This window comes from Antrostomus carolinensis, unplaced genomic scaffold (assembly GCF_000700745.2).
Source record: "Antrostomus carolinensis isolate BGI_N321 unplaced genomic scaffold, ASM70074v2 scaffold3261, whole genome shotgun sequence".
Taxonomy (NCBI): Eukaryota; Metazoa; Chordata; class Aves; order Caprimulgiformes; family Caprimulgidae; genus Antrostomus; species Antrostomus carolinensis.
In genome coordinates this window covers 35,706-63,581 of record NW_010294626.1, presented here as the reverse complement: position 1 = coordinate 63,581, position 27,876 = coordinate 35,706, and the positions used below count along the sequence as shown (strand labels likewise).

General features: G+C 42.8%; 1 protein-coding gene across 1 annotated transcript; it reads right to left on the bottom strand.

Annotated features, from left to right (window-relative positions):
• Nucleotides 1-4,374: 4,374 nt before the first annotated feature.
• Nucleotides 4,375-14,869, bottom strand: CREB5 (cAMP responsive element binding protein 5; the record flags this gene model as incomplete). Its single annotated transcript, XM_029087393.1, has 4 exons — nucleotides 4,375-5,201; nucleotides 6,401-6,509; nucleotides 7,586-7,813; nucleotides 14,546-14,869. Coding segments are annotated over 4 exons (825 nt in total), but the record flags the coding sequence as incomplete, so codon positions are not given.
• Between the last annotated feature and the right edge of the window lie 13,007 nt (nucleotides 14,870-27,876).

Here is a 27,876-nt window from a genome sequence, read left to right as displayed (position 1 = left end):
TATGGCCACTGTTATCACTGCAGCTTCGCAGCTACCGTGAGTTGGACAACAGTCAAAGTGCATGACAATGCACAACAGAGCCAGTCTCCTGACCTTACAATATACAGGACACTTTGGTTCTCAGGATGAGAGATTATAAATGTAGCTTAGATGCTGCCTCACACACTTTGCATAATAAAACATTTATATGCTGTCATGAAGAGGATGTAAAGTCTAAGTCACACTGCAGACTGGCTGTTCTCAGCTCCTCCGTTCGGGCAGGTGTGAGAGACAAGTTGTAGATATGCCACCAGTGAAAGCATATAAATGTATCTGGTGCAAATGTTTTACAAGAGTATTTATAAATGATTCAACAAGGGAGAGCAAGAAAGAGAGTGAGAGCTAAAGTGCAATTTTAAAATAATATAAATAATTGAAATGTAGAAATAAGATACTAATTAGTTGTAACTGGTTTTGTTTTATAGGCACAGTTTAGTTTTTATGTCTACAGATCAATCTTTTTCTCTTCTTCCCCCTCCCGTAATTTTCTCTGATGTATAATGGAGTTTCAATGGTCTAAATCTAAGGAATACTGCTTAGTAAGAGGACAAGAAGAGGCAATGATAAGGCAGTATAGTGCAACTCACTATGTTATATTAGAAAAGAAACAAGGATGGGGTTAGATCTTCCGTGGTGTTGTATAAAATCAGCCTTAAAAAAAAGAGAAAAAAAAAAGACAGGCTTTCCAGTTATATGTTGACCCATGCTTTCTAAATGAGAGACTACATTTTCCAATACAAAGGAAACAACTGAAGGTTCATAATTTGTTTTGTTGTTACAAAAAAAAAAAAAAAAAAAAAAGCAGATGCTGCTTTAAGGAAAACATTTAATTCTAGGAATTTCTGTACAACTGACCTCAGCAAACTTTTCCATCTTAGATGGATGACTTCTGCTTGAGACCCTGAAAGATTAAGATGCACACACACCTAGAGCAGTTTATTGCAAAACTAATATTGTAACTTAAAAAAACCAAACAGATTCTGTACAAGAATACTGTTCAAATGGAATGTGTTAAAATAACATTTATTAATAAATACTTTATAAAATTCTATGTGAATACTAAATTAATAGATTCCTGTTTTAAAATTGCTTTGGTCCTCATGAATTTTCATAAATTCACTCTATACGCTTCTTTTTTAAAAAAGGTATTAGCTGCTAAAAAGCACATTTTGCCTAAACTAAAAGGCTAGTTTTCAACACTACATATTGTTGCTTAAAAAAATATGAATCCTCAAAAGTTGGGCATTTAACAAAAGTTATAGCTGGCTTGTTAGTTAACAGGACAGAGTCAGTTAACACACTAAATCCACACGTACTGAGGCACTGAACCATTGACTTTCCACTATTCAGGAGATGGGCAGCAGACATTTAGCTTCGTAGCAGGAGTTAACTCCCAGCAGCGTGAAATTCTCCATAACTCTTCATCATCGTCATCATCCTTATAAAACACACCATGATAGCACACAAACTACTTGTCTCCCACAGGCAGCGTTATGACTATGGCTTGCATAAATTGACTTGGGGAAGGGGAGCCGGGGATGAAGGAACCGGATCACAGCATCCTTTCTTTCTGATCAAAGTATTGCAGTTGTCCGTGGCTGAGATTTCCAGCATGTTTCTGATGCTGTCCACAGAAATACCTCCTCCTGCACGCGGCGCCAGCTGAGGCTCATCGCCCTGCGAGTGCCCGGGAGAGCGGGCGAGGGAAGCGGTCCGAGTTGTCTGCCGGCAGCAGGTCGGGGCGCGGAGCCTGGCGAGCCTGGCAATGGGCTGGGTCTGCAGGGCAGGAGGAAAGCGGAGCAGTCTCCAGCAGTATCTCATGGAAAACCAGGATTTCTCCTCGATGCAAAGAGCCCAGGAAGTGCGTTTAGAGCGACGTGCTTAGGAAGAGGCCACTGCCACCAACGGGGCAGCAGAGGGACATCCCGGGAACAGAGGGCAGGGGCTTCTCCTGCAGCCCTGGCTCAGGCAGCCTCCAGTGCCCGGCTGGAGCCGCAGCTTGAGGAAAGACTGCAGGATCGCTCCCCTGGAGAACCAGAACATTTGAATGTGGAAGCGAAGCTGATGAATAATATAAGGTGCCTGGTACGGTTGGTCCTTTTGCTGATGATATTAGCCGATATAAATATGCTGCGTGTTGTCTTGGCCTGTGAACCTGCGACAGAGTTACAAGAAGCAATAGCAAATAGCTTTTCATCCTTTACTTATTTCCACATCACTAGCAAGGATTATACCTAAAGGCCAATAGTATAGAGAGGAGACATTGCATTGTAATTACACATTTAGGCCCACATGTGTGGTTGGCTTGCCTAGTTAGCATTAAAAAAAGAAATAATTGAGCTATATATAATACACATCAGTCAAACTGTCAAGTTGCTGAATTTAACAAAACTTAGGGAAGGTTTTTGCATTTTTTTTGCCTTTTTTTTTTTCTTTTTAATGTAGAGGCTTTCAGTTTAACAGCTAAATATTTTAATTGAGGAGACGGAATAAAATTAAGCTAAACTGTAATTCTAGTGCAGTGGAGCTCAACTGGGTATTCTAATATTACCAACAGCTTTGATTTTTATTTTTTTAATGTATTTAAGTGCTACCCATATAGAAGAAAAGTTTTTTAAATTAACCCTCCAATGGCATCTTCTTTTTCATGGGGAATGATGAAATTCAGACACAGGGAAAATGCTTATTTGGATTTTTTTACATAGTGGATACTCAGCTGGAACATTTTGCTTGACTGCATATTTGAAAAAAGTTCCCTTGGGAGCTGTGATGAAGCAAAACCATTTAGCTATTACAACTGGAGGTTAAAAAAAATTATAGATTCAGTATTTAAAACACTTTAAAAGTATATGTTTGTCTAAAATATAATAGAAAATCCTTTACATTTGTATTTTTTCGTAATTTTTTTTGGTTCTTAGACTATATAATCAAGTCAAGATTTACACTGTACATTAAAAATCTTCTTTTGAATGTATTTGCATAAATGGAAAGCGAGCTGTTAAAGAAGTTAGTTACCAAGATAAGAAGTTAGTTACCAAGATAAGAACTAATTCGGAAATGAATGATCCTCAGAGTTTTGCTTTCCCTTCCAGGCAAGCCCTGCTCCTTACAGCGCCTCACGCTTCAGTTGTTTCACTCTCCCTCCCGCACGGAGAAGAGCCACCCTTTCACAGTTCACAGCTCCTCTAAAACCCAAAGACACAGCCATTGAGGAGGAGAACTTTCCTTCAGAACAAAATCTGTTCAGGGCTAGCGGATTTGCCGCAAATAACGTAAATTAGCTTTTGCTATTAAAGCTGCAGCTCAAAATGTTTGAACATTTATCACCAGCTCGGAGCCCGTTTCCTGGGTAAGCAGTGGGAGGTTTTCTTGCTGACAGATTTGAGAGCAAAATCAGGTCCCAGTATATGGCAAGCCAGTGTAATTAACTGGCATCATCTCCGTCTGGTTTTCCCATCCACCACTGGTACCACTCGGGGATGAAAATCAGTTGTGCTGAAGGGCAGGCCCAGGGTCCAAAGAAAAACCGGAATTGTGGCATAAGGCTCTTTTCCAGACCCTTTTTGCAGGGCTGAATTTTATCCAGAGTGCAGTGGGATTTGCCATTCTTACAGCACTTTTTAGTGGCTGCACGCCTTCTAAAAATTATTTAGCGTCCTAACGAGACAGTTCTTTACCCGTGGTAAACAGACGTTAAGTGCCATTAAAGTCAGTGAAGCTACACGGCTGTCTGCCAGCTTGCGACCAGTCTGTGGGTGCTAAAAGGAATGCCTGCAGTGAGCAGGTCTTTCCTTAGGAATTAAAAATGGCATTCTTCCAACTGGTCAGAACCGTTACACTGATTTATTTCTAATTTACAGCAGTGAAACCTGAGGCTGTCAGCTTTCGGTGCTAGAACAATGTAACCGGGCTAGGGAACAGAACTTTTCTGAATTATTATATACTACATGGATTTTTCTATGCTAATGACTGGCAGTGCAAAAGAATTGCCATGATTCTCAGGTGTTGCTCGCTATGCCTGTACCGCACCACAGAAGCTTACAGGGCTGCTAGCATCAACACAGCTGGCTCTCAATCCCACTTCACCTGGGGCTGCACTCCTTTCGCCTTTCACTGTTTATTAAAAACACTAAATCAGAAGTATTTTTATTTTTAAAAAGCCAAATGCTCGGTGCAGCCCAGCTGTGGGTGAAGAGCTAGTGAAAGCAGCAGCCGTGCTGACAGTTTTTAGGTGGGTTTGAAGTTTTTGCTTGTTCATCACCGTTCTTCAAGAAAAAGAGAGGGAAGCAAGAAAGCCTTGGAATGAAAAAAGCAAGGAAAAAAAAGGTGAGGGATGAAAAGGGTTTGGGAAGGGAAAAGGAAGGTGTAAGAATAAAGGAGGAGAAAAAGGGCAGGGTAGGAGAAAGGCGAGAAGTGGGAGGGCTAGACAAAAGAGCACATTATCTGGGCTTGATTTTGTCCTGATAGCCACATCCTACATAACGACTTTGAAAGAGGCTCTGAATGCAAGACAGGGTCTGCTGATAGCACAATGCTAAGTAATTTTTTATTATGCTGTCAGCAGATGCCCTCTTTCTATATTTATAGCCTAATTACCCTTAGTTACCTACATACGACTCTGTTTAATACTTTTCATGCCTCACGTTGGCTAACAAGCTGCAGTTTTACACAACTCCGTATTTCTGAGGCTTCAGGCTAGATTGGTGAGAAGGAAACATGACTATGTACAGAAACAGTTAGGTTTATAAACAAGTAACTGGTACCAAAAAAAATGGAGAAAGCACCAAAGCATTTCTCAAGCTGATAGCATATTAATTGCATAACTCCCTTTTATGTAACTAAGTATAAAAGACATTTTAATAACTATAAAAATGAAAGCCAGAGTCTTTCAAGAACTGAGGAATCTTCCAGGCTTGAGTTACGGTTGCAAATGTCCTTAGCACAGAAGACGCTTTGATACGCTACCACACTCCCCTAGCAGTTTCTCATCAACCACTTTTAAAGGATGGGGTTGATGTCTGTTCTGTGGCTGGCGAGCTGGGTGAGAGTGGAGCTTCCCACGACGTCACTGACGGAGGAGGAGGTCGTGATGGTGTTGTGCTGGATGACCTGCTGCTGGGAGCAAGCTGGGACCGGGCTCGCGGGAGGACTGCTCTCGGGACCTGGGAAGGGGGAGAGGGCATAGAGACAACACATGTTCAATTATCCATCCGAGTAACAAGCTCAGGCTGGGTGACAGTCCTGGAAAAGGGACGTACTACTGCGGCAGTAATACTAACAACCTGAGATATGTGCAAGTCCCAGGATTTCAAAATACACAGTTATCCAACACTCTCTGTCTTCCATCTTTTGCAAGTTTGGGGGGTTTTTTGTTTGTTTGTTTGTTTTATGGGTTTTTTTTTTGTAAGCCAGCTTCTCTGAGATCAACCTGACTTCAGGAGCTGGGACCTTGAAAAAATCCAAGACCTTAATGATTATGAAACCAGTGTCAGGATAAAAAGGTCTGATACCTTAAGGTCTATAAAATCAGTTTGGATGCTTAAATGCTTTATTTGCTCCATCAGGAATCAAAATTAGAGTGCGATGCACTGTAGCACAGAAAATCTAATTCAAGCAACAGTTGATAGGCATGTAATGCAATTATATATTTTTTTCTTTGACTACTGTTAAAAAGCCAGATGCATAGTCATGCAGAGGAGATAGGAATGGTCTCTATTTTAAGAGAATGCCACAATCTAGCAAATATTAACCCCCAAGGAACTTCTGAGCTCTTCTAGAGCCAAGCAAAGAATTTGGCCCTAAATTACCAAACTTGTAAAATGCATCAACTAGACAGAATTGATTCATCTCCTTTAGATGAGATTTTTTGAAAAAAATGAAAGATAAAGAGTTAAAAAAGAGTTGACAAACCTTGAAAACCTGCGCCACGCCTGGTCTGCGCCACTGTCAGAGCACAGTACCATTTTCGCTGGAGGGGACTGTAATGTTTTCCTTTTTAACTTTCCTTTTGAGAGTTATTTTAAGGTGCTGGCAGCGCTGTGCCCAGGAGGACTCTTGCAGGTTTGGAGCTGTGAGTTCCAGTGGGATCCTCCACAGGGGAGCGAGCGTCCATCCATGTGCACTTCCTTGCCGAAGGGAGGGGTGGGGAAGGCTAGCTCTGCTGTGTGGGGTGCCAACCAGGGCTTTTTTGGTTTTGAGCGGGGCTGAATAAATAAGGGCAGGAGATCGGATGGCTCGGATGATGTTTGAGAAGACAGGTTCAAGTGAGAATATGACCAAGAATGGGTTCTGGAGGGAAGAATTAGAAGCTTTGCTTTCCTGTGAGGAGTGTGGAGACAGTGCAAACATACCAGCTACTTACTTAGATATCCTTGCGATTCTTTCTGCATAGCTGTTATCGGACAGTCTTTATGTGTTAACAATAACTGTTTCAGCTGTGCTACCTCATTTTTCAGCATGGAAACCTCGTTCTAGAAAAGAAAGAGAGGGTTTGGTTTGCCACAAAGCTTAAACCAGGCTCTTCTGTGAAGTTTAAACTCAAGAACACAGACACTGCTACACAACTTCAGAAGAATTGAGCAAAAATGGCACTTGGTGCTTGTGTGCTGGGTTTATGTCAACGTTTGTCCATGACATTATTTTATAACTTCTTCTGAAGGCAATTTGGCTTCCAGATTTGATGACATAAACTGACAAGAGAACCAACCCTTCCAGATTTGATGACATAAACTAACAAGAGAACTAACCCTAATACTTCAAGCAGTGTTTTAATGCGCTCAGGAAATACTCTGTCTCGCTGCATCAGGATGGGGGCCCAGACCTGTGGAGGTAAAGGGCAGCCTGCCACGCTGGGCAGCGTGGTGGCAGGGCTGCTGTCACCTACAGCCTATCACCTGCGGCTCCACTATGGCCAGTGCCTGGGTGCTGCTCACACCTCTGTGTTTTGTGGGAGTATATTTTGGGGGCATATGTTTTGGGGGAGTACCATTACACAGATGGCCTTTCTGCTCTTGGCAGCACACAGGCACACCTCTGGATGGGGCACAACTACTGTGTCCACTGTAAGAAAGGCACCACCATAAGAAGGGCTTTTATTTTATTAATTCAGGGTATTTTCATCCATCCACTTAATTCTTTTCCTTACTGGTAGACTGAGCTATTTATGCTCCCATCTCACTGGCTTTGAATGAGGATTTAGCTACATGCCCTGCTCTGAAGAAGTCTTTTACAGCTGAATTAATGACACTTTCAAAAATAAACCCCACAAAAAGCGGTGACAAGAAAAGAAAATAAATACAGCACCGTCTAGTGGAGGCTTCTAAATCCCAGGACAGCTTTTTCCTGGCTTATCCCACTAAAATGCAATTATTTCTTTAATTGAAGCACACACTTCTTGATTAATCGACTTTGATTATGCCCACGCTCCTGCTTGGAGCCAGCTGTGCCGGGGCAGCCCCGAAGGTGGCGAGAGCCCGCCGGCACCACCAGCCCCTCAGAGCACAAAGAGCCCCTCTGTGTCCTCGGGGGCGCAGACAGTGGCTCGCACCTGAAGCTGCATGTTTGTCTGGGTGAGCTCTTCTGCTTTCTTTTCCAGTGACATCACCCAGACCTTCCTCTTCTGTCTGCAGCGCGTGGCAGCGGCTCGGTTCCTTTCCAGAAATTTCCGCCTCCTCTCATCCGGGTCTTCGTCCACCCCCCTCCTCCGGCGACCTCCGGTCGGCTGTGGCGGCTGTAACGTCTGCGTGGGCTGCATCTGCTGCGCTGCTGGTGAAACCTGGCGGGGAAGAAGAGGTTTGGCAGGGGATGGTGAAGGGGAGAGTTACAGAGGGGGATGCTGAGAGGGGAAGGGAAATCTCAGACACTTGTCCTGCTCGCCAGCATGATCTGCAACAGGCGCAAGTCGAAAGGCTGCCCCAGATGCCACTGAAATTAGCTGCTGGCAAATCTTTGCCGTGGTCAAAGGGGAGATTTTTTTTTTAAATGATCCTCTGAATATTAGTAGGGAAAATATTTTTCCCCTTACAGTTATTAAAAACATTTCACTGAGGTACTTCCTCTGCCACCACCTATTTCAAACCTGAAATGTCAAATTTCTCTCAGCAACTGTTTTAATCAAAGCAGAAGACTGTAGAGGCCTTATTTCTGTCTCTCTTTTTCTTTCTTTTTTTTTTTTTTTTTAATTTCCTCCAAAATTTCAGGATGTTTCTATTTCATAGGCTCCTCCATCTCTGTCTCATGCTTTACCACCTCTGGAGATGGGAGCCACAGTGCTCTTTGCACTTGAGTGAGCTGGGAAGCTGCGGGCTGGGATTGCACAAGGCCAGCAGACCTCGGTGCCCCTCAGCCGGGTGCAAAAGAAAGGATTTAGTACCTGAACTCAAACTTGCATTTCAGTATCCCTGCACTGTGTAGAGAAAGGATATTCTCCTTCTCAGGCATTTCCATTTGACCCCTGTGGATGATGTACTTCCTTTTGTTCAGCAGTCTGGCATTGACAGCAAAGGCACACCACATCCAGTCCCGCTGCTACAGAACTATGGAAAAATATGGATTTATGCTTTTTCAAGTGCAGGAGAGTATTGATCCTGCTCCTGAGAGTTAACTGGCCCATGCCATTACAGAAAAGGCACGTGGTGGGGGCAACGCTACATAGTCTGTGCTCTGACTCCTGGGCCGATGAAACACATACCCACGTCCTGACAGGAACCAGCAACAGAATTAACTGGGAATAGTCAACTTTTGGATCACCTTCCTGCCCCTCCATGGCATTCAGGCCATGGGGCTCTGGGCTGTGCCTGGGGCTTGGGAGCCCGACCCACAGGTCCCATTGCTGTGCCCAGCGGGAGCTACTGCTGCTTGCTCACGTTTCTGCCACTCCAGCACAGTCTGGAACAGTCTGGAAACCTGAATTGTTGTCTCAAAATTAACCCACTTGTTCTGGCAAAGGCCCAAACCTCCAAGGTGCTTCCTTTTGACTCCAGGGAGTGGACATACTCAGCACTTTGTCAGACTGAGTCCTGAATTTCAATTGCAGCAATTAACATGTGTTTGCCTAACACCTCTGTCTGTCTCAATTAAAATGATACTATCGTCTTGCGAGGTTGCTTTTCTGTCTAGAATCTCGCCACAAACCGTGAAGAAGAGTTTGCTCCCACCCCCAGCTGACTTGTGTCAATTAAAGTGGCAATTTTATGTGTAATTATTCTGTGCATCTGATAATGCTTTTTGCATAAAGCCAGATTTATTCCCAGCTTTATGATGCACAGTCAGATAATCTCTCTTGCAGGAGCAGAAAAATGTTTTTAAAAAAGTAACCTAAAAATAAAAAAGCCACCCTGCACATTCTGACTGATTTTTAAAAATTCAGCTTCTATTAAGTCCATATGTTTGGTGGTAAAATCTCCAGCCCTCTGTCCACATCGGTGGCTGCAGTCCCAAGGCTATGGCAGCTGCAGAGGTTCTGCCAGTGCCACGCAGGATGACCAGCCAGCGCTGCTGTCCCTGTCCCCACCATCATCCCCAGGCTGCCCCTGGGAGATGGCTGCCGAGAGATGCCAGCTGCTCCCCATCCAATGGGGCCAGGCACACTGCCTCTTCAGCAAGGCGTCTGTGTGCAGAGGCCTCAGAGATCCCTTTTAATGTCAACATCTCATCAAAGGCCTTTCATTTTTTCACATGCAACACCTTTTGGGACTTCAAAGGATTTGCTATTTACGTTTCTGGACACTAAAAGCTTTCCTTATCCCATTTCTCTCCCTTTTCATCCAGTATTTCTTGTTTCTTAACTCTCCTAGTCAGGTCTGCTACACGGGCAGAAAAAGGTAACTATAGATTTCTCCTTTTTCTCTTTTGCCTCATATGGTCATTTTCTCCTGAATAGAGAGTGAGTAATTTTGTCTTCAGAATGTAACAGTCAGTCTTTGGGCAATCAGAGTGCATTTTCAAAAAAATGTTCTCTCTGTCTCTGGCAGATATTAATTCTAAAGGTTGCCATTACGTCACTAATTATGTCACGTGGGATAATTAACTGACTCTTACTAGATAGCTCTTAACCCTGAAACCTGTTAGGTTATGTCTTAGTAACTGTCTAAGCATCATTCTCTAGCAGGATTTCACTGCCCTGCCTAGGGTAAAGAACATATATTAAAATTGAAGGGGTTTTGGTTTGTTTTTTTTTTTTTGAAGAGGATGCTAATGACATGAAGACAAATGTAGGACAGTTAATGAAATGAAGCATCCAAACCCCTCCTCTTGCTTAAGCTATCACTCTGGCAAGTTTGATATGAATGAAATCTTCATGGGACCAACCCAAGAATAATAGTGTCATTTTTGTAGTTGCTGAGGCAACACAGCTACAAGTTGATAAAATATCTCTCTTTCTCAGAAAAATACCTATCAGAAGGTGATTTCTACTTTTATCCTTGATCTGTTCTTTGCAAGTTACTACAAAACTAATACCTGTTCATTCATTCTAGGAAAGTATAATTCATTGGGCTCCTGTGTATCAAAATGGTAACTGAAAAGCATGAAATTAATTCTGACATTACAGAAGGGTGTGGTGTAGAGTAACAACAGTCTCAGCATGGGAGCACACAGCTCACAGTGGCATGGACCACACTGCCACTTGGCAGGTGGTTTTGAATGGAAGAATCTGGCTCAGAAGAATAAGGAGGTTAATAATTAGTAAAATGCACCATAAAATTAATGTCTGCTGGAGCAATCTGACCCCCAAAGAGGCCATTGCCATGGGGACTATGGATAAGCTTAGAAAGTAACAACCATATGGTTATTGCTCAGAAAACCTTTCTTTTCTCCCCGCTAATGCATCTGTTCAGAAGTCACTATTGCCTGCACACCATGGGAGCAGGCGTGCAGCAAGAGCTCTGCTGCCTGGGGAAGCCGCTGACCCTAGGAGTCCTGCTCAGCCTCGTCAGCCGCCACCTTCCATTCCCATCCTCTTGGTGACACTTACACCTATGGACAAGGTGAAGACCTCCTTGATCCCTGGTGGGTTCTGTTGCCTCCAGTGACATGCTGTGCATGGCATAGCTCATCTGGCTGCAGCCCAGCTCGAGACTGGAATGAATCTGACATAGTTTTGTGGCTGCCAGTCAGCCCACATACCCTGGTGCCCATATTTCTTCTTGCCCATCTGCAAATCTTTCGGAGTGCCTAGCTAATGGAGAATACAAAACACAAGGAGTTGAGGCTGTTCCTAACTGGAATGACTCAAACCTGTCTTCAGTAGCACATAAATTAAAAGGAAGAGGTGGATGTTATGGCAGGACCCCTCTGAATCATCTACCAATGGTCTTGGGAGTCTGGGGAGGTCCCTGCTAACTGGAAGCTAACCAGTGTTATTCCAATCTACAAAAAGGGCATGAGGGAAGACCCAAAGAACTAAAGACCTGCTAGTCTAACCTTAACTCCTGGAAAAATTCTGGAGAAGACTATACTGGATAGTATTGAAAGGCATTTAAATAATAATGCAATCATCAGGCAGTCAACATGGGTTCACAAAGGGAAAGTCATGTTTAACTAATTTGATATCCTTCTATGATAAGGTCACCTGCCTAGTGGATGAAAGGAAGGGGGTGGAAGTAGACGTTCTGGATTTTAGTAAGGCATTTGGTACTGTTCCTCACAGTATACTTCTGGACACGTTGTCCATCTGTGAGATGAGTGGGTTCATGGTACATTGGGTGAAGAACTGGCTGAATGGCAGAGCTCAAAGGGTTGTAGTGAACGGAGCTACATCTGGCTGGTGACTGGTCACCAGCAGTGCTCCTCAGGGTTCAGTTCTAGGGCCAGTTCTGTTCAATACATTTATCAATGTTCTGGATGCAAGAGTTGAATGCACCATTAGCAAGTTGGCAGATGATACCAAGCTGGGAGGTGCTGTTGACTCTCTTGAGGGATGAGAGGCCTTGCAGAGGGATCTAGATAAATTGAAGCATTGGGCTATGATTAATGGGATGAAATGTCACAAGTCAAAATGCCAGATTCTGTACCTACGATGGAGTAACACCAGGCACAAATATAAATTTGGAGAGGAGTGGCTGAAGAGCAGCCCTGCAGAAAGGGATCCAGGGGTGCTGGTCAACAGCAGGCTCAATGTGTGCCAGCAGTGTGCCCTGGTAGCCAAGAGGGCAAACTGCATCCTGGGGTGCATCAAACACAGCAGAACCAGTCAATCAAGAGAGGTGATTATCCCGCTATATTCAGTGTTGGTGCAGTTCTGGGGCCCACCATTTAAGAAGGATGTGAAGGTGCTTAATGTGTCCAAAGGAAGGCAACAAAGCTGGTGAAAGGGCTGTAAGGCATGTCCTGTGAGGAGCAGCTAAGGACTTTGGGCTTGTCTAGTTTGGAGAAAAGGAGGCTGAGGGGTGACCTCATTGCTCTCTACAACTTCTTGAGGAGAAGTGGAGAGGGAGGTTCTGATCTCTTCTCCCTGGTTTCCAGTGATAAGACACATGGGAATGGTTCAAAGCTATGCCAGGGGAGGTTTAGACTGACATTTGGAAGCATTTCTCTACTGAGAGGGCAGTTGAACACTGGAACAGGCTTCCTGGAGAGGTGGTCAAGGCCCCAAGCCTGTTTAAGAGGCATTTGGACAATGCCCTTAATAATATGATTTAACTTGTCAGCCTTGAATTGGTCAGGCAGTTGAACTAGACGATCGTTGTAGGTCCCGTCCAACTGAAATAGTCTATTCTGTAATCTAGTCTATTCTATTCTATAGATGGCTGTAACACACTGGCTCATTGGCTGATATCCTTAAACTTAGGAGGTTTGTTTTCTCCTGTAGCTGTTTTCTCCTCACCTGTTAGAAGTGGTAATAAGGATGTTTTGCAGCAGTGCTCCACACCGTGGTATCTGACTCCCTCACCTGTATTAACATGTTTATCCTCCCAACCCCTCAGTGAGGTGTCAGCACTATTACCCATGTTTAAAAGCCTCAGAGAAGTTATGTGACTTCTTCCATCTCATCCATGGGGTCCTCAGTCTGCTAAGAAGAACTTCATCCTTACTTGCTCATGGATCTCCAAGACAGCCAGCAGGTTACTTTTGGTTTCTCTATTATGAGATAATGTCTTTTTATTGGAGTTTTTAAACAACTCCGAGGAAAATAACTCATTAACAGATGGGAAAATAATTGAATTCACAAAGTAAAAACTGAACTAAACTTAGGAAAGCTATGGACATCTTCTCACAGGGGAGTCTGCTGTTCTCTTATTTAGACTGTTTCTCTAAAGCTGACAATTCATTTTACATTAGCAAATGCTTTAGGGAAATCCCATGTGCTTGCAGCCTCTGCAATAATAAAGCTAGATGTTAGTAAATAGTTAATGTTGTGGGACACTGGGATGTCAGCCAAATCCTCTCATTTTCTTTAATGTTTTCTAAGAGCTTGTCTGAAAGGTATTTGCAAGCAACACAATACTTCACAGATTGAACTTATGGGGCTGGCACTCCTCTTTGTCCTCATTCCATGCACTGCCTGCTTGTCCTCCTTAAATTTGCTCCCTTAACCTGACATGTCACCGTCACTGGCCTCAGAGCTTTATTTTTCTTGTGTGATCCTATGCAGAAATCTTAATACATTAATAAAATTCCTCCTAAAAATGACTGTGCTTAAGTCTGTGCTTACTAGTTCATTTGTTCAAGAAACATCCAGTTCAGATATTGAATTATCCAAACTGATTAAGTCAATACACCTGGTTTAAAAATTGAGACCTTCATCTCATTCAATGGAGATCTTCACTGAGTTCTCATCACCTGAATCCAAATCAAAATTGCTTTTTTGGTTTCAATCTCTCTCCCTGGACTGTCTTCATCATCTTTTTCTCCTGTCACAGTATCTACCAACTGCTGCCCGCACTCCCAGCTAATCTTGGCTTTCTCTCATACTCTGCAGCTGGGGGCTGCAGTCCCCTTCACAAGGTCTGGATCCTTTCTTCTTTTCCTCTAAGCCAATGTATCTTACCTTAAAGCTACCTCTACTTTCTCCAGTCTTGAAAACACACAGACATACACATATGCACCCCCTCACACACCCACACACCAGTGCCATTTTACTTCACTAAAGTGAAATGCTGTGTATTTCTAGAGGTAGAACACATGCAGCTCTTTAAATCTTGGACCGAGAGGCTTACGTTCAAGCACATTACGAAACATATATAACATACTAATCTCCATAATATATCTCACCCATAAAAAGATACATGGCAATCTACAGAGCTCAGGGCACTGAAAAACCTTGGAGCTCCTTATTAAGTAAGGTATTACAAATGTCTAGCAAACTAATAAAAAAAACGAGTTGTTGCTTCACTCCATTTTCTGAATAAAGTTCGTGCTTCCCCACCACCGATAGCAGACATTTGTGAGTAGTGTGAGGGGCTTTTATCTAACAAGACATGTGTGCAAGAAAAAACAATACTGGGATCAGGCTTTAACTCCACATAACAGCAAAAGTCAGTGATTGCAGCATGTCATGAAAGTCTACCTGTGCTTGTCCACCTGAGTGCAGCGGGGGGTGCGGCGAGGTCTGGTGATGTGCCGGGTGCGCGTGAAGGTGTGAATGGGAGTGGTGGTGGGGATGATTCTGCTGGTGATGAGGCTGAGGATGAGGATGGTGCGCCGGATGCTGGTGCTGATGTGGGTATGAGTGATGAGGTGGCAGCGTCTGGTGCTGATGAGGATGTGAGTGCATATGATGGTGTGGCGTCTGGTCCTGCCGCGAGCTCATCATTTCCATCATGTGGCCCATGGTGTTCATATTCCCGTTCGACATGGTGGCAGGATGATGAGTCAGCGCTGCCTTCAGTCTCTGGAATAGAACAAGGCAGAAAATTCAACATTCACACATGATGGTCTGACCAATCAGAGTAAGATTTCTACTAGTGTAGAAATTGTGCCTTGTTCTGTGTTGAGAGCTCTTTATTTTTTTTCTTGGTGTTCCCTTGATAAAAGGCATCTTATTTCATTTTGAGAAAGAACATATTCTTGGGCTCTAATCTCGTTTTCTACTGTAAATATGTAAAGATATAAACATCTGAAGTGAAATTTAGCAGTTACATATTTCCTACCGTGCTGCTAAGGAAAAATAACTGGCTCCCATCCTTTTCTCTTTGGCCAGCTTAGTAGTGTTAGTTCATCAAGACTGCATTCTTGCAACTCTTAAAAAGGAAAGTCTGATTAAAATACAGATGAAACAAAGTTCGTCTCTTATTTTTACTGCAGATACTATTTAAAAGACTCATTGATAAATGTATTGCATTGATGTGTTTTTCAAATTCAGGCTCAAAAATATTCTGCAATTGCACTAGCACTCAACCTGGTCTTTCATGAGAAAGACAGCAAAATAATGAGGTTGGCCTCAACCTGATCCTCTTTCTTTGCTGAGAAGTTCAAATGTCTGCTGTATTGTTATCACATGCTAATCCCTCTCTCTGTTTTGTACTCCTTATGTTTTTTACTGTCACTGGATTGAGCCCTGGAGTCCCGACCAGGGCAAAACTCTCCTTAATATCAATAGGATTCATTCACTTTTACCTGAACACCACCAAAGGGCAGTGGGAAGGGCTGCCACATTTTGGACTGCAGGATAGGGCGCTTGTGTACTAAAGCTGTAGCTGAAATACAGAGAAAAAAGGGTTCCCTTTCAGCGTAATTACAGGGTCATCCTAAGCCTGTGAGCTGTACTGGCATACAGACACCTCACTGGTGTCACCCTACCGTTGGACTATTGAAATCACTGGCGTCCTAGAAGAGTGTGCCAAAGGTAGGCCCTGACAGATGTCAGCTAGCTAGGAGAAGGGCTTCTTCCAAATCCATGGAAACATCCTTCGCATCCATGGTTCTGCATCTTGCTCAACATAGAACATTCTATACAGGCAGCCACCCAAGACCTTTTTACCTCTTTACATTTTTTAAGAAGTCAGCCTAAGCTTGGTTTACTCTCAGTAGTGCAAGAAATTAATAATGAAAAAATGGTAAGATAAAAATGGGAGGAAGGAGGTCCATGGTATCACTTGATACCAGACTAGCATGATCTGAATAACCCATCAACTAGCTCATAATTCATTATCCAGCCAGAGGATATAATCAATAGCAGATAGCTTATAAGAGATGCCACCTATAGGACAGCCAGCAAGAAACAGCAGTGGTACAAGGAACAGAGGTGTGCCTTTCTCCATAGCAACATCTGTGGGTCACAGATGACAGAAGATCCTACAATAAAAAATTGCCAAAATCTACCAGTGGAGGAGCAATGACCAGATTGAATGGCATTTTGGTTTTATCTTTAAAGCAAAGACAGTGACTGCCGGGACAATCATAACCTGTAGGTGGGAAATTCAATTTACTTTCTGTTGAAATAACATTTGTCTGGGCAACTCCACTGCAAGGCCACAGGTAAAGCATCCTATGTTCAAAGCTGCTACCTTATTTTGTTTGTGCACCTGGGAATGAGGAAGAAATAAATTCTTAAGGGGAAAAAGAAAGAAAAAAATTAGAGAAAAAGAAAAAGGTTGTGGAAGGCAAAAAGAAGTAACAGGGTCAATTCAAAGTATCATGCTCAAATTTTTGTATCCCACATATTTTTGCAGACTTCAGTGAAGGTCATTCCAACAAGACACTCTAATAGATCCATTAATCCAAATTTGGTGGCTTATTTCGCTAATGATCAATTGGCTGAACAAGACTTTAAAGAAAAAAATCCATTTGCAAAACACATCAATGCCTCAGTTTGTGTGTAGGAAAACTAGACTGATGACATTTAAGAAGTTTCCTTAAGAAAGCCTATCAAACCATGACCACACTATAGCATGTGTTACAACCTGACAATGTTCTCAAAAAGAGATGGAGGCAACTCTGGCAGTGAGGTTAAATACCTCCTTCCCTAACTCTAAAGTCAGAACGGAGCCCAATCTAACACCAAGAGCAGTAATCCATCCTGGGTATAAAATGGAGGATTTGAGCAGCTGTCATCCTTAATGTTTCCAAATTCAAGTGCTACCCTGGTTACTACAAGCACCTCTTCACAATGTTCAGAGTAACTGGTGTTACCCAAGAGTGTGTTAGGAAAAATATTGAAAACAACACATGAATAAGTCAAGTCATTCTGCATGTCACTCTTCTTCAAAACTCGCTAAGACCTATTTCATGGGGCTGAGCCGCCATGCAGATCTAAGCCAAAGCACTAAAAAAAGCTGTCGTAACTTTGTTTTCTGAACCAAAATACAAAAAAAAACCCACCCAATCTTTCATTAGCCAGCAGTTTTATGTAATGAATATCTAACAAAATCTAGCAATGCTATATATGTCAAAGACCTCTGAAACTGAACTACAGCACGTCTTATTCTGAACTGTAGACTTTCAAAGCAAAAAAATAAAAGGAGGGAAAAAATTAATCTGTAAATAAACTTTTTTTTTTTCAGCTGTAAAAACTGTGGCGTATTAGTGTAGCATGACTTCAAGGAGGATAAATTATTTTGTTTTCTTTCCATAGCCCCTTCTACCACATCCATTTATTTAAGATAGCAAATCAAGACAGACAGTGAGAGGTCTGACATGCAGCTGGTTTCAGTCAATAGGGGTCATTTCCATTTGGTATGTGTATTTTACAAGCTCCTTGTTCACTGTTCCCAATGGGAGGGTGGGCCAGCTGCCCTGGATCCCAGTCCTGGTAAGAAACCAGCTCGCTACCTCATCCTGTCCCAGCACAGCAACAGCCACGGCCCGGCCCTCGCCTCCCTTTAGCTTGGTGCTTGGATCAGCTCTGCAGCAGTGAGAGCCCTGCTTGCACAAGCACCCGGAGAAACATTTACCTTCCATTAACCAGTCGCTGCTGCCCATCAGAAACATTTGGGAAATGATAAACGTTGTTGTTGTTGTTGTTTGGTCTTCAGCAAGATCAATTGGTTTGGATGTTTTAGTTAGAGCACAGGGAGGGAAAATCACCAGAACTTGGTGAACTCTTTGCATTGAGTTGGAAGGGCAGGCTGCATTTTATGTTATTATTTTTATGTATGTTAATTGTAAACAGCTGGTTTATTTTAGTGTCAAATAAAATGCAATGGCATCAAAATTGAGCTTACTGGACTGATTACATTAGCAAATCCCCTCTAGAGTGAACCGATAAGCCAGGACCCAATCCTGCGGCTGTTCAGGTTTTCAGGAACTGTGTGACTGACTTCACCAGAGTATGCATGTACCCAGCAGTTCACAAATTCAGGCTGAAACAGAGGAGTCACTACTCAGATATGCTCTCACCAAAACCCCACATTTCTGCTAATCTCAGAGGCAGTGGTTTTTAGGGCACAATCCCTCTTGTCTCCCTTTTACAGTGCAATTTTCAAAAAAGTCCCCACCAACCTCAAGCCAAGAGGAAATGCAGGTGCTCATCTCACCTGGCTTTTAGCCCTTACTGATTATTTTTATTATTTTTTCAAAGTAACATAGTGACCAACATCAGTTACAGCTGATTTCCACTCAATCATCACATTTCCATTAATGGCTGTCAGTGACACAGACAACATGAGAAATATTTCACAGAGATGTCTGCTTTGCCTCTGATCAAGTGAATAAAGAAAATTCCCTTTTGATCCTACAGGAAGTCAGAAGCACATAAACTCTCATCTTTTATGCTTAGGAGGAAATAGAAACAGTGGATATTAGAGCTCCACAGGTATGAGTGTTGTGTTCCCTGTACTATTGCCCATGGTAATGCCCCTAACTGACACATTGACTCTGAAGCCACCCCATTGAATGTCATATGAAGTTAACACCTCAAAGAAGCTATCATTGTACCTGGAATATTGGGTGATTTTTTTGGAAACAGAGTTTTCACGGTGCTTCTTCTTTCTAAAGCCTGTCATCACAGTGCAGTGAATTGCTTGATGTTTCCTTTTATCAACATAGATAATTTATTTGCTGAAGATCTTTGAGCAAATCCTAAGTCTGCCAAAAATGGGCTACAAGCTTTTGCGATCATGAATGAAAAATAGTATCAGCTTCCCTAACACTTCTCCAGTTCAGGATCCTGATGCTTTCTAACTTTTCTCTATCATCACATGTATTTCAAGGTTGCCTTGGTTTTTGCCTCACCTTTCTTCCTCCAAAATTGCTAGTGAAAAACAAACAGCATTTTTTTTCAGTTTGTTAGAAGAAGAAGAAAAACAGATAAATAAAATTGAAAATTTGGAGGTTGCTTTTCCCACAAATAGAAACTCAAATAATTTGGGGGGGTTCATATGTACATAAATATTTATATTATTTATATCATGTTGTATTTATATTACAACAGGTTATAAACATTATCTTATATGCCATAATCTGTGTATGACAATGAACTACAACTTTCTCCTATTTATACCTCAATGGAGAAATGACAAAAATCTCCTTCAATTTTACAAATGTTATTACCTGAGTGGTCTGTGCTTGCATCAAACAATAAGCTATTATATCATCCAACTGAATTTTAGGTTGGGACAGACATGGAGTGCTGGTTTTCAGTAGGACTGAATTATTCTGAATAAGTATGCATTGCTGCACTCGGAAAAAATACTCTCTTCCCCTTCTAGTCTGCTTGCACTAGTGACTGTGATTCTAGTCCCTATTATAAGTTCCCCACAGGGGATAGAAGAGACTGGAGAGGGGTGGGAAATCAGAAAAAAATACAGACATCAAGCATCCCCACACATCTGCAATTAGGCAGCAACCTCAGGGTAAAAATCTCAATTAGTCAAAATTCATGGCAAGCACACCATTGACTTCAGGGCTCTAATACTGCTTTCTCATCTGTGATGGTCAAGTTTTTTTTGACTCATGCACCTTTAAGCATCATACCCAAGATGAAAACACGGAGTCAAGGCAGGGTGGCAGCTAAAGCTGCAAACAGAACTTCACCCAGTGTAATTCAGGGCACCACACTGAATTTTATCCTTTCCTCCAACTGTGACTGCAATGAGAGAACTTAAGCATAAATGTCACTCAGGTCTTTTATAGTTGTCTGCTTACAAGCATTTCTCAGTCTAAATAACAGAAACCACTCTTTGCAAATGTTCCATTCACGCTCAAAAAAGCAAATTGGAGGCGATTCATCTCCACACAATAAGTGAACTGCAGATACTTATGAGCACATTTCAGAGACTGGCGATTAGAAAGTCTCTGATGCCACATTAAATGCTTGCTCCTACATTTCCTGAGCAGTAAAACACAGTCCTGCATATTGACTGAAGGAGGAGTGACTGAAGAGAGGTGTGGAAGGACATGAAATCCAGAACTGAAATGACACAGTACACTAATGTAAAGAGAAAAGAGGGATGCATTTAATTCACAACTCGCCAAACTGCTAATCTTCTAATTATTCTCAGGCTGTTTGGCAAATCTAAATTATATTTTTCCCTTCCTTTGTGCTTTCTTCCCTACTTAGTTGGATTTTGTAACATGAACAATGGATCATCATCCAGCCTTCAGTGCAGCTTAGCTGCTAATAAAAACAACAAATTTGCTCCCTTGTCCTTCCAAAAGCAAACTGAATTAAACTTCAGCAAAAAGCAGTAAGAATAAACTGCAAACAATTAAAGCAGCAATAAAACTAATAGACACCATGCTGCTCAAGGACGGGTCAGCTGCAAGAGCTGCTTCAGTGTCCCTGACCTCGGGGCACGGAGGAGCTCAGAGCAGCCCCGCTGCCGGTGACAGCAGTCCCAGTGACACCTCTCCAGGTGGTTGCCAGTTTTAAGTAACCTAATGCAGGTCACGGCCAGGGTAGCCCCTGGGTACTCTGCCAGAACTGCCATCTTCTGGTGATGGCATTTCATTGAGAACGGCCACAGCTCCAGGGACAGTAAAAAACACAAGTGAGATTACATCCCATCTCCACCCAGCAACTTCCTTCTGTTCATTTCAAAGCAACTTGCAGAGGAGATAAGCATCATTATCCTTGTGCAATGCACCAACTTTTTAAGGATTAGAAATAGAAAAATACTAAATTCTCCATTTAATAAGAATACTAATTTCTCCATTAAAAATACTAATTTCTCCATTTGCATTTTTAATAAATGAGTAAATCATAATCAAGACAGAAAATACACTGAAAGTACCATTTTTGCTTCCCACTGCACACTATTTCCTGCATGAATCATTTCTCAATGCAGTGTTAAACAACTGGATTTGATTTGCACAGGAGTCAGGAAATGTAAAGTTCAAAAAATCAAACCCCTAATTCCCACCAAGTCTAAGTCAATCCCTGTATGTGTATCCATGACAAGGGATATTTAATTATGTAATCACACAACAGACAGCAAAGTGATTTATTACTGGCAAATGGTGTCATATTATTTCAGCATACAATACCGATGGAAGGATCCAAAAATTACAACCAACTTCTGCCTGATTTCCCCTCTGTGTACCAGAGTCCAAAAAGAAAGCTGCTACTTAGCTGCTACCTACCCCTGGGGAGGCAGGTTTCTGACAGCAAAATGCCTGACACTTTGGGGATTAATTGCCTGTGCCTGCTATCAGGAGACAGGTGCATACCTAATCACCATCCTAATTCTCCAAATAGACAGTCTTTTGCTTCATTACTCTGCCAGATTCATCAAGAGTATATTCCCATGCAGGCTAGGTTGTCACCCGAGGAAAACACAGAAAAAGGAGGTGGCAATAAAATCACTTGGTATTAATAGTACCCCACAAGGCAGTGGGAAAACTTGGGCTTGAGGGGACCTGAGTCTGTACTGCCCATCTTCCAGATCTATTCCCTAATGCCCGTATTACAAGTCATTCCCGAGCTGAGAGACCACAGATTCTTTCTTCACATTGGACATAAACCACTTCAGCAAAGCCTCTGGCAAAGAAGCTGGTGCTCGGGTCTTCCTCACTCCTGCAAGCAAATGCTGTAACAAGGTTTTTAAAATCATGTTCCTGTCTTCTAGGACAATGCAAGTGGAAAGTGCTGGTACAGTGCTTGCATTGCTATATATGTATCTTGCTCGAGCACACCATGAACATTTATCAATGAATTAAATGAGAAAAGTGGGAATTGATTTCAGAGGAAGATTGGGAATTTCCTACACAAGGCAGATATGGAGCAAATCCTCAAATGAGAGCACTCCAACACTGGAAGGAACACTGTACGCTTGTGTACGTTAGCTGTCTCTCCTTCATGTAAGAAGTGGCCAAGGTCCTGACCAGCCACCATCTCTGAGAGTCCTATAGCACTTTTCTTAAAATTAGGCTGATCACTGTGGTTTCATTTCCATTCAAAGAAGTACACTCTCCATTATTTTTATGGCTAGACTGAGATAGAGTCTTTCCTGACAAGGAAATCTGTACTCAAAGATCAGACAGGATTAGCACTGCAAAGATCTGCCTCTGCAGAATACTGCTCTGAAGCCTTGAGACCCTTTAAGGAGTGACTCCAGTCTCTTGCCAAGGATGCAAGTTGCTTGCTTTCCTCTTCCCTTTCATGAGCATAATGTAAACACCAAGGACATCAGAAAAGCAGGTTCAAAGTCTTTCTCTGTCAGAAGATTTCTGAACTTTTATTGCCCACCTCTCACTAAGGAACATCATGATTAAGTCATTCATATTCAAAGAAAAATGCCATCCAAGTATATGAAACTTGGGTGGATTTTTTTCCTCACTGGTGTGATTTGTGAATACTCTTTTTTCCTGGATTAAACCCAGCACATTTAAAGGGCTACTAGCAAGCCAGAAATGGGATACATGTGCACTTAAAAGTGTTTTGATTTCACCCCAGATGTGCAGAGCTCAAGGGTGTACACACACATGCGCATGCACACACACACACTGACTGCATAGCGGATACAATCTGACCTGTAGATTTTGTTTCAAGATTATACCAACCAGACTTTGAAATGTAAAACCAAAGCCCTGACCACTTACAGCCATTAGGGATCCCATGGCTCTTTGTGAAAGAGTATTGATGTTCATTAGCCTATTGGCCCGACTGGAGAATTCAATGCAGGTAATTAGACATTGTCTCATTACCACGTAGTTTCAGGTGAAGTTATTTTTCTCCTTCATTTCTAAAGTTAAGTGTTTCCTGAAACATTTTTAAAGCGTTCATGGATTTTTATTTTTTTTTTTCTGAAGAGATTACTAGAATTTAAAATAAAGTACAGGGACACATAAAATAAGAATGTTCTTCTGGGTTAATTCACATTTTTAAAAAGTTGAATTCCAGCATTTGACCCCCAAAAAATGAAAATAACATTTCAATTCAGCAGACAGCTTTCAATTATCTGCCTATGAAAACCTAGTGACTACTGCCTTTTTAAACACATAGGTATGGCATGTCGTACATAGATACAACCCATAAAGAGTGTGAAGAAGTCCACTTTGTGTCAATTTTCCCTCTTCTAAAATAAATATAATCTATGCTGAGAGTTATCTGCATGGCAATCATGAATATTCACCACTCAGCATATCAGTGTTGATACGTTCTGTCTTTTACATCCTCACGCAAGGTCTCTTATGGCCTCCCACCTTTCCCTATATTCTTCCGTGACTTCATCCCTCAGGCTGCTGCCCTCCACTGTGCCCCCTTTGTTCTTCACTGTGATGCCATCCTCTCCATTCGTACACTGCTCAAGTTGCTACTTTGTTTTTCACCACCTCACGTGTATCAGCTGCTTTTAAACAGCAGTATCTTGGGTCAGATGCATTGAATTTCAAAGCCACTTGAGGCTCCAGGAACAGCAACATCTCAATCCTCTACCAGATAGTAGCTAGCTACTCTACCAGTGCCATGAGGTTTTTTAATACACTTTAGGATAGCTACAGTGTGAAACAAGATAAAAAAAACCAACCCCCCAGCTATTCTTTTTTATTGGAATTAGTGATTTACACTAACAGCTTTTACTTTGTGTGTGAAGGGGCTAGGAATGCATCCCCATATACTTCCCATGGCTCAGCTGACAAGCAATGACTTACTGAAGTGCACTATTTCAGCTGCTCGCTCTCTTGCACATGGTATGCTTACTCTTTGGCAATACTGCTTTTCAGAGCAAACCAAAAAACAACCCTCCCCAGGGAAGGGAAAGACATTGCCTGCTTGGCAAGCCATTGACTCATCCTGCCATTTCTGGACAGCTGGATTTGGCTTTCCCACAGCACGTACCACAGGATACAGAACAAGGTCAGGGGCCTGGCTAGACCCACAGTTGCAGTGGCTGTCACAGGAGCAGGATTTCCTTTACAGTACCGAGTGACGGGTACAGGGCACCCTGCCTTGCCTGGTTGTGGACTCTTCCCTGTCCCTCCTGTAAAGGGCAGAAATAACCACTTACAGACCAATTCCTGGCAGAGGTGCCCTGCCTCAGGACAGGCAGGCAGAGAGTCCCCGCAGCACCCTGCACCCTGAATGAGGCAGAACAGGTCGTGTGTCAGGTGAGCATTCCCCACGGGGACAGGGCAATGCTAGACCCAGACACCTTCCCACCTACCCAGAACAGCTGCCAGGATCACAGGAACAGGCAACTCCTGCACACTCGTCTGTGCTCACCATGCTGTGCAGCATGGACAAGTCTCCTGAAAAGTACATCAGGAATCCAGCTCCTCCTGCCCTACCTTCCTTTTTTAATGTGTGCTTCTAGTCTGTGTGGGAGAAAGGCATAAATACCGTCTTGTTTTGGTGCTTAACACATCTTCCTGTCTCCTCTCCCAGCTTTGTCGACAGCATTATCCATCTTCCTGACACCACCATTGTCTGATTCATTTGACATATGCACCAGAAAAAAAAAATGTCACGTTCTGGACAAGATCATAATGCTGTGATCTCATTCCCATTTCAGTCTCCTCAGCGACTCCACAGCACTTCCCATTTCTTGCTGCTTTTGAAAGAGAGGGACTGGAAAGCTTTTCCAGCATGCTCACTGGGAAACTTATAGACGAGATGTGGCAAGGGAAGCCAGGCCAGTAAAGTCACACAAGCACTTACACAAGGTGATTCAACAGAAAATTCAGCTATTTGCCTCCTACCTAGCGGGTGAAGCAGCAAAATGTTTCTCGTCTCCTGTTACTTAGGGCCATTGAAGGACTCTATGTAGATGTGTTATTTCCAAAAGGGAACAGCACTTTGAGAGGTGATGGCAGGGACATCCTGTGTTACAGAAATCATGCATCCTTCTGTCCCATCGTTTTCCTCTTTTTTGAAACTAAAAAGCCTCACACACTATCCATGTGCTACTCTGTGGCATTTAGGACTAAGGGTTATGATGAAATTCCCCCCTTTCAAGAGGCACACCAGCAAATCAGTATAAGGCTTGCTCATGCCTTGTCCCCTCCTATTTGGTCACACCCTTCTTTGCCCCTCGTGTGCCGCTTTTGTCTCCGCCGCAGGAGTTCGCAAGTTAAGGGCAATTAAGAGATCGCTGTGTGTTGGCAGCTGAGGCATGGGCAGTCTCACCCCAGACATGTGCCCCACTCTCCTGCAGCCTCTGTCCCTCTTTCCCAGTAAGCCACAGGAACGTCAGCATCCCACTGCTGCCTACAGCCTTAATAACCCATTAGCATCCTGGCCAAGTGAGTTACTCTCCCATGGCTACTTCCCTTTGGAGATCTGCCAAAGGAGAAAAGACAAGGGGTGAGGAGGCTGGAGGCAAACCAAATCGGGGCCTTGGGTGGATGGGAGAAGGGGAAAGGGGGGAGAAGAGTTGGAGAGGAAAGGTTGAGGCAGCTAATTTTTTCATTTTTTCCCTGTGGTTAAAGCATTGACAGATAATTTATCACACATTTTGATGGTGCTCCAGCTGGCAGGGAAAAGAGCTATCTGTTTATTAATTCAATTAGCCTGCTTATTTATCAGCAGAGGGCAAGAAGGTGCAGTCAGAGGCCAAACTGTGCCAGTCTCAGACCGCCTGCTGTTGGCCTGAGAGGATGACCAGGAGTGGGACCATCCCACCCTGGCTGCTCCGGACAGTGCACTCAAAACTGCATTATCTCAGGCCTCCTGAGGTAAGAAAAGAAAAAAATAAACCACAAAATTTAACAGTGTATATAATGCACAACGATGAATGTGCAAGGCAGGCTTACAACTGGAGCCACATGGCTATGCTGCCACCACTTCAGTGCCCTGAAAGTATTTGTGACATCTGACATTCTGCCTAGAACTGATTTTTTAATTCATTAAAACACAAGAATACACTTTGAATTTCAAGTTCAGCGGGGATAGTATTCAGACCAACATAGCAATACAGCACCGAGCTGCTGGAGGGGGTAGTAGAGGGCAAGAAGGGTGCTGCCCAAGTACCCACCAACATTTGTCATCTTTGAAAAGCAGATGTTTGTGAGGGAGGAAGAAAACAGAGAGGTAAAAAAACCCTGGCTTTGGAATGGCACAGAAGTGTCCTGAACAAGGAAAGCATTTTGGAGGGCTGGAATAGCGGTGAGGCTACAGCAAGGCCTCCCTGCTCTCTAACTGCAGGCAGGGTTAACAATGCTTCGATTTTGGCCAGTGCCAGGTACTGTCACAACTTTCCTCTGACTTGCCTTCAGTCTGCCCTGCTCCATCCACAGCCCACTTCTTTGCTCTATGGGGCTGCCTATCTAGGACTACTAGGTTTCTTTCCCATTCGACTTCTGATGGAGCTCCAAATTCAGAAAATGTTGTGCAAAATGCTGCTTGGAGCTATCTAAGCCAAGGTGTTTCTAACCAAAGTATGCAAAAAATCCATTATGATGGAGAGCAACCTCTCAGCTCTAGAAACTGCAGACCATAATTACAATGCAATGTTAATGCTGTGACAAACAGTGTTTATTTTTCTTCTGCTGCTTCTATAAAGCATTCAGCTTCCTTTTCTATCACACATAAACACAGTTACGATATAGATGTAGTGGCTTCCAGTTTAACCTGTCAAAGACACTGTGCATCTTCCCCTTCATACACACAAGTCCTGTGATGCTCTGACTTAAAAATGAGAATGCTGGCAAGGATAGAGGGGTCTCCTTGGGATAAGGCTAGGACACACACACTCTCAAATGCTGCTGTCATTACTCTTCTCATTTTGTTCCTCTACCACCGGATGCTTAAAGAAAATTTGCATTTTGGTTTGGTTTTTTTTTTTTTTTCTTTAAATTCCTTTAGAGGCATTCTTTCACTTTCTGAAATCTTGCAGGATATTTCAAGGCAGGACATCATATCAAATTAGGATGGCAGCGAATGTTTCCACTGCAGATGAGCACACAGGAGACTTTAACAAAAGGTTTGCTAGAAATGCATCCCCTCCACCCCCCAGCTCCAAGGCCAAGTTTGTCTTTCAGCCTCTCCTGGCTGATGATTAGTTGAATATTCTGAACCAAGATCCTGCTCGACAGATGAATCCACTACCACCAATAGTTTAGGCCACATATCAACATTTTATAAATTCTTAATTTTCTCACTGCAGCCATATTGAACAGTTTTGTGCAAATGAGGCTTATAATTACCCAGATAAATCAGTCCAATGCAGTATTTCTTAGGATCTTTCTCAATTTTCTCCCTGGAGGATGGGGTCCCATCTGCTTCACTACATTCAGGCTAATTGAAGGGCACTGACTTCTCCAAATGGATTCATTAATTACCCTAGCCAGAGTCTCTGAGGGGTTCTTCGTTCAATGGGTGACACTTGGGCTGTACTATACCATCCACCCATGTTTAGCAATGTTGCTCTGATTCTCAGCTATGAGCTAAAACATTTGCAGATGCGTTGGCAGAATGGTTCTGGCCTTGACTGTACAGTGTTACAAAACAAATATATTCCATTTCTCCTTTGCTTCTAATTTAAAGTGCATTCAGAATCTATAAATATTGTAATCATGACTGTT